The 17,093-nt window shown below is 45.5% G+C and overlaps 1 protein-coding gene across 1 annotated transcript in view; it reads right to left on the bottom strand.

Annotated features, from left to right (window-relative positions):
* The window catches only part of LOC146855703 (uncharacterized), a 1,104,791-nt gene that overhangs the window by 971,740 nt on the left and 115,958 nt on the right, over positions 1-17,093 (bottom strand). The window contains exon 2 of the mRNA XM_085653597.1: positions 5,825-5,972. Within this exon, the coding sequence (XP_085509723.1) occupies positions 5,825-5,900 (76 nt within the window). The 5' untranslated portion in view covers positions 5,901-5,972. The remainder of the gene's footprint in view (positions 1-5,824; positions 5,973-17,093) is intronic.

Raw genomic sequence — 17,093 nt, 5'->3', positions numbered from 1 at the left:
AGGAACTCAACACAGGGAGATATTTTACTGCCACGAATAAGGCTGCATCACAAAGTTAATATTTGTACCGCATATTTATTAGAATGACTGGATAATGAACAAAAGGGCAGGAATTGTCAGTGTGCCCCCGATGCTTCTAATGTCTTCAAATGAAAATGCGGATGACTGCATTAAGAAATCATATTTAAGACATCTCGGAGGGCTTCGCATGCACACTGTTTGATGGGGGCGGGGGGGGGGGGGTTGGGCGGGCGCAGGCGCTTCGGTATTGTTACAGCATTCCGCAGAAGAGGCTGAGCTGAGTGCGTGACTAGTTCCATTTTCCACAAAGTGGACAGCCATCAAGCAGCTGCTTCCCTCTTCCGCAGGGCATATCTTGACCAGGCATGTAAAGGGCTGTGGGAGGGATGGGCGGAAATAGAAACTAGGAGGCTTTTAGTGTTCCGCAATTTTGCCTTTTATTCACTGATCAGAGTTCATACAGGATCCGTAGTATGGTTCCCTCTCTCTCTCTGGGTTCTGGACTTCTTCAGCTGGTTCACTCTTTCTTCATTCGTCTCTTTCACAGGTCCCTTCTTCCGCGTGGGGCACCCCAGGATGCTCGGGAGAAGAAGACAGAAGGACGATGAGTACCTCTGCCGATTTATTTGGGTCTATGATAGCACCCTTCAACATACCCAAGAAGGTGTCACACACACTCTGGAAGGAGGTGTGATTGGTGGGTAGCGTTGAAGGAGGTCTTGTAAGGGGGCGGTCTTCTCCCTTTCACTCGCACAGTGGAAAAGTAGGCAGCACAAATGGCGGTAGGCAACTCTCCCACACACTGCCAGACAAGGTCATATAACACAAAATATGAGAGAATGAAGAGAAGAAAACGAACTCTTGCTTAAGTAATCCTGTCAGGCTTCCTAGGACCCTGCCCTCTGTTTCTGGGATTCGAGGGTGCGCTGTTCTGACAGAGCCCGTCAAAAGAGGCAACTTATGTCAAGTATTAGGTTACTGTGCCCGATGGTGCTCTTGTGCCAATAATGTGCCAGTTTGTACTAAGCCGTGTACATCGGCCTGTTTCTGCTCAGGCGTGTACGGCTGTGCTCAGGTGCGTAAGTCTGCCTGGCTTCTCCCCCCCTCCCGTAGTCTTCCTTCCTTGCCCGCTCCCTCTTCCCACAACTGTGTTCCCCAGGTCCCGCAGGAGTAGCCACCACCCGCTCCCTTCCTTCCTGGTTTTTGTTGTTAGGAGAGTCCCTGGTCACTCACTGCCCATACCGCAACTCTTGGCCACGGCTGTCAAGCTCCTCCTGGGGGGACCCACCAGTCCTCGTTCCACTCCTCAATCGACTCCCCTTCGGTCTCGGGATCTCCATCACGTTCAGCTCTTCCATTCGCCTGCGTCCCAAGAGGGCCTTCTTCTTCGGCATCCTCCGGTGCTTCTTGGTCCTGCCTCTCGACCTCCGGCTCCGATGAGACCCATTCCAGGGTGAGGTCTTCTTCTCCTCCTCGTAGGCTGAACCCCTACTTCTTCCTGCATGGGAGAAGTTGGGAAGAGATTTAACTCTTTCGTCCCCTCTCCAGGTTCGGGACGTTCTCCGGGCCGTCGGCGGTGAATCTATTCCAAGTATGAGGTAGGCACTGTCAGGCTCTCTCCCACAAGGGCACTCAGTAGTGTCATCGCGGCCCTCTCCCTGGATCACATAACTCACATGTCTGATCGTTTTCGGGGCCCTGTATGAAGTGTGACAGCCAAGGTCTTCCGCATATGCCTCATACATATCTCCAGAAATGTAATTCAGGTGCCGAGTGACAGCAGCAGTGGTAAGGACAGTGGTGCAGACAAACAGCATGGTGGGTCAGAAAACTGCATTTACTAACAAGCACTGGCAAAGTCAGCAAGTCAAGCGCTGTGCCCAGGGGCGGCAATGAGGAGCAAGCTGAAGCCCTGCCAGAAATAAGTACAGAAGGGCATGGTGCTTTAGTTAAAGCATGCCGTGCTTGTAAAAATTCAATACATAAATAATGCAAATTAAAAGGAGCAAGTTGGTAGGAAAATAAAGGTGTGCGGACGCTACAGTTACAGCGCGCCTCGCTGCCACAATAAAAAAAAATAAGGTCAAGGAAAAGATGCAAGCAAAGCTGCGCCATTGCAGGAAAGCATGTTGTTCCTGCAGTAGGAGAAAACCCTTAAAGAAAATAGTGCTCACAGGTTGTAAATAAGACATTCCGTGTAACAAGAGAAGTAATAGGGTCAGTCTTCATGGGAGGTTACGAATGAAAACAAGGCGGTACTAAGGAGGGACTAACAAGCCTATAAATGAATCAGAAGTCAGCATTTAGAAAGGACAATGACACAAGCCAATGACAAATATGAGCGGGGCTTCAAGTACATACTCCAATACAGCATGCCTCGCAGAGCAGCGCATGCGCTGTCCAGGCTCGACCTAAAAAGCAATGCCTCTTGGATTTAATAGTTAATGAAAATATCAACAGTTAGATACAAATTTAGTGAACAGAAGACAGATATGTTAGCTTAACCATAGCACGAAATATTAGACAACTTCACAAGTCAAAGTCAGTGAGATAAATTAAGGGCAGAAGGGGTGTTGGTTGGGAAAAAACGGGTTTGGTTGGGATCGCAGCCCGTCCCCGTTTTCCACGATCCCTATGGCACTGAAGATCAGCTTAGACCTATTCTGGGGGCAGTCCCATGCAGCAATGTCCTTGTGACCAGTGTTGCATAGTGGGGGTGGCAGTATGGATCAACATGGGAAAGCCTGTGAGAAAGGAAATGGCCAGACTTTTTGAAGAGAGCCAGCTAATCCTTGAGAAAGCCCTTGAGCAAGAGTTACTACAGACTATATCCTAGGGAGAAGGATCTGCCTCTGCCATCCAACATTCCTACTCCTAGTTGTACAGGTACATTCTCGTCTTGCGAGTGTTTTTTTTGCCTTTTAAGTATAGGAGGCTCCTCCATGCCTGAACTATGGCCATATTAAAATGGAGTTCTGCGTTCAGCCTGAGCCAGCAGCACTCGCAGGAGCTGCACTCGAGCAGAAGGAACGTGTGCATGTGGCTGCTCACTGGCTCGCTCCTCATCAGCATGCTGGATCAGGCCCAATGAAGATGAGCAATGAAAAGACTGCATGTGATGTCAGCATTCCATCTGCCAATCAGAGCTAGCCCAAGGGCATCCGCTCACCAGGAAATAGGACTGTTCTACTGTTCCAGGGAAAGAGGAGGCTTTTCAGAGTACGATCTTTAAACCTAGAGGGATATAACAGCTTCCCTTGTTAACAGTAAGGATCAGACCTTGCAGTGTCAGGGATTAGTGAGTTCAAAAGGGATAGAAGCGAAATATGGTATGTTGTACGTCTACTGATGGAAGCATTTCTCATTTGCTGGTATAAACCCCTACCTATCCCTTTCTTCCTGCTCCAAACGGAGAAGCCATGACTACACTGCCCGATTCAACTTTTAGTGAGCTGAACATCAGCTGCAGAGCCCTGCTCATCACTGGCAGGTTACAAGGTTTTGTTTCGGACAACATTGACCGAATGCTTCATCTTTCTACTATCGATTAAATGAGGGCAACTGAGATGGCATTTAATACTATGATTCCAGCCGTCATATCTGCTTAGAAGGGGAATTCCTTCTAGAAGGGACACCCTAAGGTCTCCTTCATTGCAGTGGTTCCTGTGTAGTCAAACCGAGCAGGGTGCAAAGGTTCTGGTTCAACTAGAACCATCTCTACAAATAGGATGAAGTGTTGTTCAAATAGTTGATTTCCACCATCGCCTAAATATGTACACCAGCAAGCAGCCTTTTGTGGGCATTAATCTAAAATACTGAGAGATCGGGAGCGTACACACTGACTACTTGTGAGTACCGGCCAGAAAATCCTGTAAATACAAGCATCGTCTTCCCATACTTCATGAAACCTATCACTGCCGTCCTCCATAACCTGCACTGGCTTATACTCCACATACACATTCAGTTAAAAGTGGAAAGCAAGTTCTCAATGCTTTGCAAGGTCTCACACCCTCATTATTGAGTGACCAATCAAAATAACAGATTATTCTCAGGGCAATGTCTGCTAACCAGATCTGGGACTCACCGTCTCACATCTGACGGGTCAATGCCAGTGTCCTGGGTATGGAATGCCACAGTGGTCCCACGACAAATTGACCATGACGGGAGGGGCGTGTATGTACAACGGAGAGCCATGCATTAGGTGAGCACATGTTTGGTTATCCTGCTTTTAGGGTCACACATGTCTTCCCAGGTGGTAATCACACAATTGAAACAGTTCAAATGATTGGACAAACGAGACTGAGTATAAAACCTCTAAACATTTCTCTACATTTCTAATAATGTACATTTTACTATATGTATCATTGTGTGGTATGATGGCTTTTTTGGCTTATGTTGGTACATCACAAAAAGCTACTTCAAAAGTGTTATCTTTGTTCAGAGGTTTGGCTTGGAAAAATACCCCATATATGGATAATGTAAAGCCTCCAGCAACTTTTAACCATAACCTTGGAGTTCCTGGGGGCAGAAGTGCAGAGCCTGGAGGCAGAGAGATAGGAGCTATGAGCGCGTGAGTACACTTAGCACCAAGAGCAGGGCTATATCCGATGATTGTGTATGTTTGCACACTTCTACGCCGTGCATCCTCTGGCTGGTTAGTCGGGTCTGGGGACTGGGAGTCAGGGTGAGTACTCACTGTCGGTGTGCGTATATCTGGCCTCGGCATAGAAAACAGGAGGACTATGTGCGCTACTAGTGGCCAGTTTATTCAGTAAGAAACTACTAAAGGGGTAAATCTTTGTTCTCTTGTTGACTGACCTGAGACAAAGTGCTCCATTAGTTTTATTTTTGATCAGGTGGTTGTCGGCACAAAGACACAAAATGTTTAAATATTGTTATTGTGACAGGGAGAAGGAGAGCTTTGTGGAGGGCATCTATTAAACAGCCTATGCATTCCATTATAGTCCCTCTGAGTGAGAGTAAACGAGCACAACACACTTGTTTGCAGAACTCCCGGTAGTCTCTCTAGGGGCGAATCAGTAATGGTTTATCGCATTTTAATTAATATTCAGTGCAGAATACTTTTATATTAATAGGCTCCCGAATCCAATCGCCCAATTTCATAAACAACTGCTATTGTCCTTCCATCCATAATACCCATTGCGTTGACCTTGTGAGAGTGACTCAATTGTGCAAGGATTAAAACACACTAATTTCACCAAGATCCAGCATGGAGCCATTGGATTGGAACTTGTGTCCTGCAGATTAGACATATATTTAGGCAGAGACAACCCCTCACCCCGCACCTCCCTGGGTCCCCAAGGGGAATGGATGGTCACTTGCAGGGTAGAGCAGATCTTACAGAAGACAGATTAACAACACGGGCTATTGTGAGTGTTAACAACACGCCACAAGCGCCGCTCACATATATGTAAGAGGACAACCTCCATCCGCTACCGTACCAGAAGTGGTACCTGCCACAGGAAGGCCCCGTTACTGTTGTTGCAGTATATGCACAAAACACCTTAAGAATCTCCATGGCAACGACAAGTGCAACCTGCAGGTTACGATGAAAAACTCACCGGAGCTGAGTAAATATCCACTTACTGCACAGGTGTTCGTAAAACAAGCAAAAATTACTAAAAAGCAGAATTAAAATGGTGTTGTGTCACAGCATGCTATATCATGAGTTGCATGGGCTTCAGAGAAGCACATGTAGCCATTCCCAATGCAATATAAGGTCTTTCTGCGTTTTTGACCTGTCAACAGATCCTGAAACCTCCCTAACACATGCAAACAGTACCTTCAGGTTGAGCCCACACATCCTGCTGCACCAAAATGGCTGCCAGAATTAGTATCCGCGTATATAACTGCATCATTATTGAGGCCTCCTCCAATGGCACCAGTGTCCGCCTCCTTTAGATTCCACTTTTACTGTTCGTTTGCTGTATCTGAGAAGCAAAGAACAAAATATGATTTAACACTGTTGCATAAAAAAATAAAAAAAACATATGTGTAAATAGGCTCAGTTCTTTCAATAGGCGAAAAGTAGTCCTGCGTCTCCTCTATACCACTCACCATACGAGTAGAGTAGGTAGGAGTAAGATTTGATACTCCTTTATTACCATTTCGTACACCTGTAATTGCCCTTGCTTGCTGGTATCAAGGGCCATGAAGGCAGTGAACAGGTGAAATTATTAATAGGAGATTTCATTGTACACTGGAACAATGACAAAGACCCCACAGTGACTGCACTCAGTAACCTGATCCAGGACCTCAGCATGATTCAAGCATGCAATGCACCTCCCCGCAGCAAAGGTGCCACGCGTTATCACTGACATTTTCAAATCTTCGCACAAGAAACTAAAATTGAGAGTCAAACGAGAAAGAAAAAAACGTGGTTGAGTGATTACAGCCACGTAAACAGAACAGAACTGGGGGGTCTATGTCAGACCTCCTTGGCATCTCGAATGTACCAAACATTGGTTCAAGAACTGACACACCTCTGCAACAGCAGCATGACCAACACAGTTCAGAAGGCTGCTCCATTACATCTAAAAAGGCCAAAGAAAAAAACCAAATTCATTCTTTTCGCTCCACCCCTTAGATCCCAACAACCGCAACCTTATTCTTCTAATATCAACTCGCTAAACTGCACCCCAACCATCTGTGACTCGATAAAATTACTAGGCATCAAACTAGACTCAAATCTAAACATTCGAGCTCACTTACAAGCTGCAACCAAAAGGGCTAACCTACATTTGCACCTTCTAAGAATATTAAAACCCTTCATACCGCTAGGAGACATCAAAACAGCAGTACAATCTCTAATGCTTTCAAGACTGGACTATGGGAATGCAAGACTCATAGGTCTACCTAAAGCTAGCCTAGCCCCAAAGATAGTGACAATAAATGCAGCAGCAAAACTAATAACAGGCACACATCATTAGGATCGCATTTCCCCATCACTCGGAGCCCTCAAAAGGCTCACAATTGAAGCTAGGATCCAAGTGCATGCATAACACACAAAGCCCTACACTATTCTGGTCCTAAATATTTGGCAAATAGGATCAAGCTATCAGGAAGCAGAAGGGAGTATAAAAGCGCTAAGTTCCTCAGAATAGAACCACCCAGATTCAAAAAAGAAAAACTCACAGCCGAACTTTCGCTGGATCTGCCCCAAAAATGTGCAAATCCCTCACACCTTCAACAAGAGCAATTACCTCACTTAGTCTTCTCAAGAAGGAAGAAAACGCCATACTACTAGAAAAACATGTCATAAGAGAACTATGTTGAAACTGTCATTTCCTGATATTGCATGCTATTGTGTTGTACCTTTCTCTTCGAACTCTATGCACAGTGGATCTTAAGTGACAGGTGTTGTTACTGTACTGCAACCCTCATCAGGTCTCTTGGTGTACAGCGCTCTGATACCACAATGGTCATATACGCGCTTTATAAAACACAATAAATAAATGGAATAGTTTGCCATATCCACTTTCTGTAGTTGCACCCTGTGCCCTATCGTCAGTCAGAAGCTGTTAACTGGCCAGTATATGGCGTCACCTAGTGACGACTGACGTTACCTGCCTGATCAAGAATATGCCAGAAAAGCAAGTAGAAACAGGTTTTGTATAGAACATTGCAAAATCCAGATGTGACCCATGTTCCTTTGTGCACATTTTGGAAATTTTCATGAGAGCGGGGTTCCTGTACTGTTCTCTTTTTGGATTTTTCTGCTTGCTTGGAAGAATGTTATGTTTTTTCCTCCAAACTCACTATTTTGGGAGGCACCGGTCATCCTTGCATGGCACCATCTGCAGGTGTCATTGTGCCTACAAAAAGAAGTCGCCCCTACCTCTCGCTGCATAGAAGGATAAAGAAAACATAAGAGTTGTGCCCAGCTATTGAAACCTCCATTGAGAGGCAGCACAAAAAGAAGGTTGCAGTGACAAAGCTGAAAGTTAAGTTTCTTAATCATTATGTGGAGTGCAAACCTACAGCCAATAACCCATCCCAATTGACAATAAGATTTCAGTCCTTTAGGAGAAGGCTGTGAGACATCAAGAAACAAGCAGCAGAAGGCAGAACCTGCCCTCGAGAAAGATGGTCACCTCTTGCTAAGCTCTTGAACACTGCTCCAAAAAACACATTTGCTGCTGTCCATTTAAAAGTAATGGGTTGCACTGGTGTTTCTGCACCCCTTGGACAGGATCTGAAAGACTACATAGATGTGCTACAGCACCTGGAGAGACCATGCTGACACAGTCCAACACTGCCCAACACTGTCTGCAGGCCAGTGGCGGCTCCTCGAGGTAGTGCTGCGGGGCGGTGAGGCGGGACAGGGGAGGGGCAGGGCGGGGGGTAGTAAACTCTGGCATACGGCCGACCGGAGGTAAGTAAATAAATAAATAAATAAAACAAATTACATTGCGCACGCTGCAACGCCAAATGGCGATGCAGCGCGCGCAATGTAATTCGTTTTATTTATTTATTTACTGACCTCCGGTCAGCCGTATGCCAGAGGCTACTACAACCCTCCCTGCCCCTTCCCCGGCCCACCGCCCCGCAGCACTCCCTCGAGGTGCCGCCACTGCTGCAGGCCACTGTCGAGAGCTGCGCAGCATGACGCCAGGCGTTAAAGGAGCACTGTTTCCTTTTCCCGCCACACACACTGGACTATGGAAAGAGTCGTCAGTGGTGCTGGTGCTACCATCCTTCTCTAGTCCAATGGTAAGCCTCCTCTCCAGCAACACGCATCGCTGCTCTGCCTCCAGGGTGGAGGTGGATGTGAATGACAGAGCCCGCCCACACACCAGTGATGAGAATTAATGTGTTAAAAGTGGCAGCGCTCTGCTGGGGAATTCTTAACTATCCATGGAGGGAGACAATGTAATTTGGGCTAGGCTACCCAATGACGCAACTGCCTGTTCTGGGGGCTGCCATTGTAAGAGTTTACTTTTTCGGGTTAAGTGAACAGTCATAATTTAACAAACACCACCATCCACTGCTAAGGTAACTGTATAAATCAGCTGAAATTGCATCCATGGCTACAGAATACAGCATGACTCCAGAACATAGCATGGCCACAGAACACAACATGACTACAGAACACAGCATGGCCACGATTGCACTGAAAACACGTATGAGCGGATTACAAGACATCCACTCTTTAATCAACACAGCAGAACTCTCAACTACTGAGCCAACAAAAGAACTGGAGTCAATACACGCAGAGATGTAGTTGTCCATGTTCAAAACCCAACTTAACAAATCAAAGCACTGGACAAGAGAGCACTGGAAGGGCCTGGCTCAGCACTGGCATTCTGGAATCTTCAGAGCAAAGCCACTGACCTTGAGGATAGTAGTAGAAAGGATAGTATTCAACTGTATGGCATTCCAGAAACAGAGGAAAACTTTGGCATATTAGGATTGCTGTCACCCTTCATAGCACTGTTAGAATTCCAGCCTCCCATTAACTTTCAAAGGGCGCATAGGCTGCGTGCGAGACGAAATGATAGGAGAGACGACCTAAGGCCAATAATATTGTGTCTTCTCCACCACCAGTGTACACAGATAATTAAGCAAATGAAAAAAAAAATGACCCACATTCTTATAAAAGACATAAAATGTAATGTGCATCCAACTTCTCTTATGAAACCAATACAGCCCGTAGGAAATTCCTATCCTTACACTCTCTTCTCGAACAGAAGAACATCCATTATGCCTTTAAGACCCTGCTGTGATGCGGGTGACCGCTAATGGCAGACAGAGGGAATTTTGTGACCCTCAAGAACTTTCTAGCGACCCTTGAACAACCTTCTTTGGACACGTCTTTCATTAGCAATAATGAAGAAACTCATTGGACGACCCCTTTACCCAGTGAAGCCACTTTGGACCGATACCCCCACAGTGACACCCCTTCCTATAAATAGAGACCCTGCTGACCCTCCTGGAGAGATAAAGATAAATCCTGATCACTCAAAGTATAAATATTAGTTTGACAAAAAAGTATTGTCCATAGAATGCTTATGGTTAATATTGAACATGTTATAGCATTGGAGCAACTCTGAAGGTCCTAGAAAGGCATGCTCACCTCTTTAAAGTTTGAAGCAAACAACAGCCTGCAAAAATCCTAGTTACACTACAGATCATTCCACAACATCTTAAGTGTCAGTCTTTTATATTCAGCTTTGTATTTGTGCTCTCATATTAAATCTACAGGCTCCTTATTGGGCCCCAGCTATGCTTGGAACTAGATCACTTGCCCTCACATGTGGGAACCTTGCCAAGACTAGATTTGCACACACGCTATTGTGACTTGCTGCTGTAAAATGTACAAGAATGGAGCCCTATCAATATGATACCTCAACGTTAGTGGCCTAATACATTAAAGAGGAAAAAGTTCTCAGCTTCCTAGCTACCAAGAAACTGGAATTAGCTCTTATACAAGAGACATGCTATAGAAAGAGTACCTGTTAAAGGGCAAACAACTTTGATAAACCAAATAGATAGATATGTATTTGCCAGATTAATGATACAGGGTCACCATCTTATCATTGGTTCTGTATATGACCTAAAAAAGCTTAAAACTTCTTTTTTTCTGATCTAAACAGGCTTAATAAAATTTGTTAATCAAAGAGTCGTACTAGGGCTACTGGAATTTTTCAAAGGACCCCATATTCAATCGATCCGGGCCACTGTACCTCTAAAACAACAATGACAGAGGCAAGCTCAAGGGCCTAGTGGTGGATCATTCACTTATTGAGCCCTGAATACAAGTCAAGTCAAGTCAAATAAAACTTTATTCGGCCACGTTCTGGCAATAAAAGTACATTTACACAAGAAAAGACCCATACAGGTAGAATATAAAGCTACTGTACATGAGCAATTATCAAAACGAAGTAAAATTCATCAAAAGGATTTAAAACATTTCTTGCTTGCCTTGAATACATCCAATTCAATAGTTAGAGTACTAACCTTTTGTCCTCTCCCCATGGGACAAAAACAAGGATAGACTACTTCCTCACACACAACAATTTGAAGTTAGTAGTGTCTATTAACATACCCCAACTCTCTGAGACCAAAACTTGGAGGATGGATAGCTTGTATTATTGTTTACCTGAAGCGAAGAGATTGAAGAACCAGTTCAGGGTAATGCTTAGATCCGAATGAAAATTGCGTGAGCTCACCACAGATCCTATAGGCTGCCAAGAAGTGTAATTCAGGTTTTGCTCCCACCCGACCCCGACCCCCAACCACAGCGTACATTAATGGGCACTGATACAACCCACATTAGCCACTGAATCTCTAAACTGTGAGTGATGGCATTTTGCATATGAACATGTAGACATCCCCTAAAAATTAGTCAATTTCAATGCCCGGACAGGTGGCCAGCTTTTAGTTTTCATATCTAAATTTATTTCGTGTTTTTGCATTTAATTTGCCTAAGGGTCGTTGTTTGCGTCTTTTCTTTTTTCTACAAACATATGCCCTCCACATTTACATGGCAGCATTTTTACTTTTTATTAATTTAAACTTTTTATGCCAATTGGATATGTTTGAAAAAAGAACAAAGAAATAAAAACTTCACATGCTTGTTAAGGCCAGGCCTCCTGGCTAGGGCAATACTTGTTTTATTAATGCTTTAAAGCTGTCTGACGACTGTATGAGCGCTGTACAGAAAACAATCACAAAATAGAAATCCAAATAAAAATTAAAAAAAGAGCATTTAAGAGGTATTTTACATATTTTAAATCGCTTTTTAGTTTCCACAGATTGGGATGGATGGCCTTATAAAGGAGCAGAGTGGCAGCATTTTAAACCAGACTGGACCGAAGCTTGGTTGGCACTTTTAAAAGGAGATATTTTAAATCAATAAAACAAATGGGCTCCATGTTATATGTTGTCGCTATAACTGGTGCTAACACTCTGAAAGTGGCTTGCATTTACAGCCTTTTGGCTTGCAATTGTTGCCTCACACTCCAATCCCCTCCTGCCCTGCTTAGAGTCACAAGAGGCCATCTCTGCTTCCTCCCTCAGCCTCGGCAGCTCTGGCCAGGATAAACAGTGTGAAGGTCTGACCTTTTGTACCCCAGCATACATTGTGCATGGGGCACAATTTCCAGGGGATCTCATAAACGGGCGCCTATGGATATATTTAATTATTATGCATGTAAAGTGGGCGTATAAAAGGGTAGGTGATGGGAAACCATCAAAGTAGGGGAGCGTGGAGTGTGAATCCAGCAGAGGTGGCAAGATTGTCTGGAATGCGGAACCCAGAATGGATGAAATGGAGAAAAAAGGTAGCAAATGAGCCTCACACTGAGGGGAGGCCAAAGAACCAGGGTCTACTGAAAGATTTTAATCGTTAACAAGTATTGGCATAGCCAATTGGTCTCTCTTTTGGTACTTTATAAGTATTTAGTTATGCAGCACAATATCCTTAGTGCAACAACACCAACTGTTGCATGGCTAAACACTTATAAAGTCCCAAAGGCGAGACCTATTGGCTATGTCAATGCTTGTTTGTTTGTTGTAAATTACAAACATTTCCCCTGGGGCTCTTCATAAAAGTTGAAGCTTTTCACGAATATTCAAAAGCTTAATTATGTTTAAATGTTTAACACAAGTGCGCTTGTCCCAACACTTGCTTTCCCACTGGAAAAATGTTTTCCAACCGTTTCTAGATTAGGAATGGGCCATGATCATATTTGTGAATAGCAACAAGCAGTGGCCATAAAATGGGGCAGTTGCTGCGTGCCTTTTCACCAGACAGATAAGCGGCAGCATTGAGGAATCCTGTGTAAGTGACACGTGCTGCTCAAATTACAGTTTGCAAATGCTGCCTGAGATATCCTGCCAGATCTGTGCTGGTTTCCAGGCGCCATGTCATGCAGCTTCCTATTTAAACATTCTCTAACCTCACCCTTAAGGGTTTGTGGGGGGAGGGAGGGGGAGGGGCTATGGGATACCCAGCTCTGGAAGCAGATGAAAAGATGCAAAAAAGCATTGGCAAAGCCAATAGGTTGCGCCTTAGGGCGAGCTATTGTCTTTGGCAGTGAGGTGGGGGTGAGTAACGGAAGGCTCAGGAGAGAGAAACAAGATGAGTACGCCTAGGGAGAGAAGAAACCGGTGGGGGAATGTAAAAAAATAAAACACAATGACGCAGCCAGCATTGATCTAGTCATAACGTTTTGTTTTTTTTCTAAAACAATGAAACAGTACCTGAATCACAATGCGAGCAGCGGAGGCAAGTTAATTCAGTTTAATTAATCTGTGCTTGGTGCATGTGCCGCTGACAAAAAAGGAAGTGACGCATGGCAAGCAACTGCCCAACTAGAAGGCAGAAAATAAGAGTGACAATGCTGCAAACAAACGGCAGGTTCCAAATCAGCCCACTATACCATACAAGAATCTTGCAAGCGAGAGGGCATGCACTAGCGCATTCTCTCAAAGGCGAACAAGTCGAGCTGCATGTAAACTGGTGCGCGTGTTAAGCGCTCCAATGCCTTCGGGTCGAGTTTGCGCTATATAAATGCGCGCGCGCACTCAAAAGGAATTAAAACAAGGCGGAAGAACCAGCAGTGTGACGGCGGGCCGAGCTTACCGATTGAGCAGGAGCGGCGTCCGGTGGCGAAACATCGTCCACGGGACCATACGTGAGGTGAGGAGTGGAAACGAAGGAGCATTTGGCAGGCCAATAGGCAGGCAACGCACTGAAGAGGCTTGCCAGAGAGGAGCGGCTTCGCGAGTGCATGAGCGGCCGCTGCAGAAGCAGAAATAGTCCGTAGCAGGCCCAGCGGTGAGTGAGTAGCGATGCACGGGGAGAGCGCACGAAGCACACTACACTCAGGGAGTGGCACCGGTCTCTGTCACCGCGGAGGCGGCGAGAGAGGAGAGCGGAGAGAGCATGTGGCAGCAGTCATAGGAGAAGGCAGTCAGCGGACCAGCGCAACCTTAACGCACGGCAGGGTGCGCGCAGGAACAAACGAAACAAGCATTAGCCGCGCACGAAAGTGAGAGCAGCGCGACGAGGCGGGGGAGGAGAGGGGCAGAGGAGCGTTGAGGAAGCAATCAAGTGAGAGGCAAGACAGATAAAGCTGGCGCTTGAGTTCACGCGCTGGCCACGCGCGTGAACTCAAGCGCTAGGCCAGCCAAAGCAGCTTGTGGTAGCACTTTTTAAAGCCCCTACTACATGTCTCTTCAAGCAGCGCATGCGCTGGCTCAGGCGAGACCTAAAAATGTGAGGAACATAAGGGGATTCTTCAGAGGGTAGATTTGAGATAAACTGAAGCCTAATTAGCAAACTGAGAAGCAAATAAAAGGGAAGAGTCCAGATACATGACCAAGTTGATGAAGTGGGAAGGAAAGATGAAGAAGATGGAGGAAAATAAGTTGGAGTGTATATAAGATGGTGAAGAGATGTAAAGTAAAGTTGTGGACTAGAAATTAAACCTATGAGACAGAAAATAAAGTGTCTTATTTGTGAATGGGTTCAGCTTGAAATAATAGTCATTCATCTAAGATATGACCAGGTTTAAGAAGGGATGGTAAACCTTGATGTAGTGAATAATATGTATAATGAAAAGAAAAGAAGACCGGCGTATTAGAAGCACAGATGTGAGCTTCAAACACAAAGTAAGAGGGATAGCATGAAATGAGGAGGAATGGGACCCATGACTGAGCCTTAGAGAACTTCTTGAAAATAACTGGAAAACAGGTAGACATGCTTCATAGGGTCCATAGAGTGCACAAAATATGAAAATGAGGCAAGGAACAGAGGAGTCTGAAATACCAATGTATTAGAGAATATAACATAATATAGAGTAATGCAGGGGTTGGGGCAGAAATGTTTCCTGCATGGTATATGAGCATGTAGCTCTGCCCTGAGTGACCCGGCTTCATGTTAATCTGGTACCCTGACTTTTTATTAGCCTAGCTAGCATGCTACTCTAGCATATGCTTGGAGTCCAAGGCTGTCCATGGTAAAGTTAAGGCCCAGAACCTGGTCTGTGATCCGGAGGGGTCTACCAAGTGTATCCTCTTTAAGCACAAGGGACTGCTCCCAGGTCCTGGGCTGTTGACGTTAAGCAGTAGTGGTAGCGTACTGATTTTTGCAAGTTAACATCCCTGAGCAGACCTTTTTTCTGTTCTCCTATGGGCCCCATTCAAGGAAAGATCAGTTAAATTGTAGCACCGAAACCCTTTCACTGACCTGCTATGTCTTTGTGTTGAGAAAATGCATGCATGGTGGATGTAAGGCATATCTGTGGCAGCAAGACTCTGTGTGTAGTGTTAGTATGGTTGCTGTGACATTTGCCACCATTTTAGATAGGCCGGGTTTGGCATTGCACAAGATGAGAGGTGGTAGGTCCACCCCTGACAGTGGAAGTGTATGGGCTGTATTCCTGTGGCTGGATGGTGGAGAACGAGGTACTGAAGTGAGGGGAGATGGCGAAAGGGCTGCCCTCTTCAAATTCTATGAGGTCCTTCTAGCAAGGTATTGCTGATAACATTTTCTTTGGCATTGCGATTTGGAAGAAGATAGGGACTTTCTGGTGAGCATGCAAATTCTGGTGTTTTGGGTGATAACTTTTCACGGTGGGGCCAACTCTCCTACCTCTCCCTAATTGCTGCCACAGCAAGCCTTATAACAGCCAGATGAAGATACTTCATACTTCATTGTGCCCATGTTTTGGAAAATTCTGCTTGGTGTCAGCTCACCACTACCTGCTGGGAGAGTCACCACCTTGCACAAAGTCCGCATCTGCACTACTGCCAGAAAATGGCATTTGAAAGGGAACCACCCCAAACCTGTTTTAGAACCTTATACAGTGGATCCACATCACCTGTGTGGAAAAATAAGTATAAAGGTGGGACCCCAACCCACTATGCTCCAGTTCCAAGCTGCTTCTCTGACCAAATATGGGAGTGCTCCTCAGAGTTCTTGAAGCGTGCTGTGAGACTTTCACTAGTGTGTGGTTGACAGTCAGTCTCCCAGAGGAGATGGGACATTACCTGAAGTCTGTACAACTTGCTGGAGAAGATTCGGGTCTGCCTTTCACCTAAAAGACCACCTGTCTGCTCCAAGAGTGAAGGAGAGTGTCTGGCCTTGCAGGATGAGGGACTGCCCAGGAGGAGGGGCCAAGACATGTTCCTGGCAAATGGAGCACCCAGATGAAGCCAATTGCCATCAGCTACACAACCAGCGTCGACCACCCCCACACAGGTTTTGTTGTGAATGAGTGAAAAAACGTCCCGGTAACACCGCAGCGTATCTGGAGGGATCTGTGCTGTCACTGCATTGCATACCCAGAGAAGATCCCATCACCATTGTAGTAGAGAACCTCCCGAACAGCCAAGTTTACAAATGCCAAGGGCAAAGCAGCCGTCATCCAATACCTGCTGCACTGTTCATTTGAGCGGCTATAGGGAGGAGTGAGGCCACTGCCTGTCATCCGACACCACTTCAGAAGACACTGTTGCTGCAGACCCGCCAAGTGCACTGACTGGAGCTGCCACAGCGGCATCACCTGCGAGCAGGTAACATGGGGCCTTTTAGAAAAATTCAGAGACTGTATCTTTAACTGTTAAGACAAGTCTCCCATAATAATATTACCAGTGTGAACAATTTTTTCTCAAGATCTCATAAAATGAACTACATGTCACTTAAACCTAGTGATTGCTTAGTGACTTCTCACCTATGCATGTTGTTGCCTATGTTCTGTGATCCCATCTGATACTACAGACCTTGGGGATCCCACAGGAACCGGGATGAGGGCGTTGCAGGAATCTGAAGTAGGGAATATTGAACCTCATATTGATGTGTATTAGTATGTGTAGTATCTCATTTCACTGTGACAATAATATACTTATCTTTCCTTAAGACAAGCAATGGGTTGGTCAGTGAGTTATTGTGCCTGTTGAGTCACTGTGAAGTTCGGAGACTTTTTCCCCAAATTACCTCCCTGGGAAGCCTTGACTGCCCGCTATTGCTTTCCTGAGATTCAGGTCCAGAAGGGGTGTACTTGACACAATTTGCAGAGCTGGGGTAGGACAGACCCAGGACA

Source organism: Triturus cristatus, chromosome 4_1, assembly GCF_964204655.1.
Source record: "Triturus cristatus chromosome 4_1, aTriCri1.1, whole genome shotgun sequence".
Taxonomy (NCBI): domain Eukaryota; kingdom Metazoa; phylum Chordata; class Amphibia; order Caudata; family Salamandridae; genus Triturus; species Triturus cristatus.
This window is presented reverse-complemented; position numbering and strand designations above follow the sequence as displayed.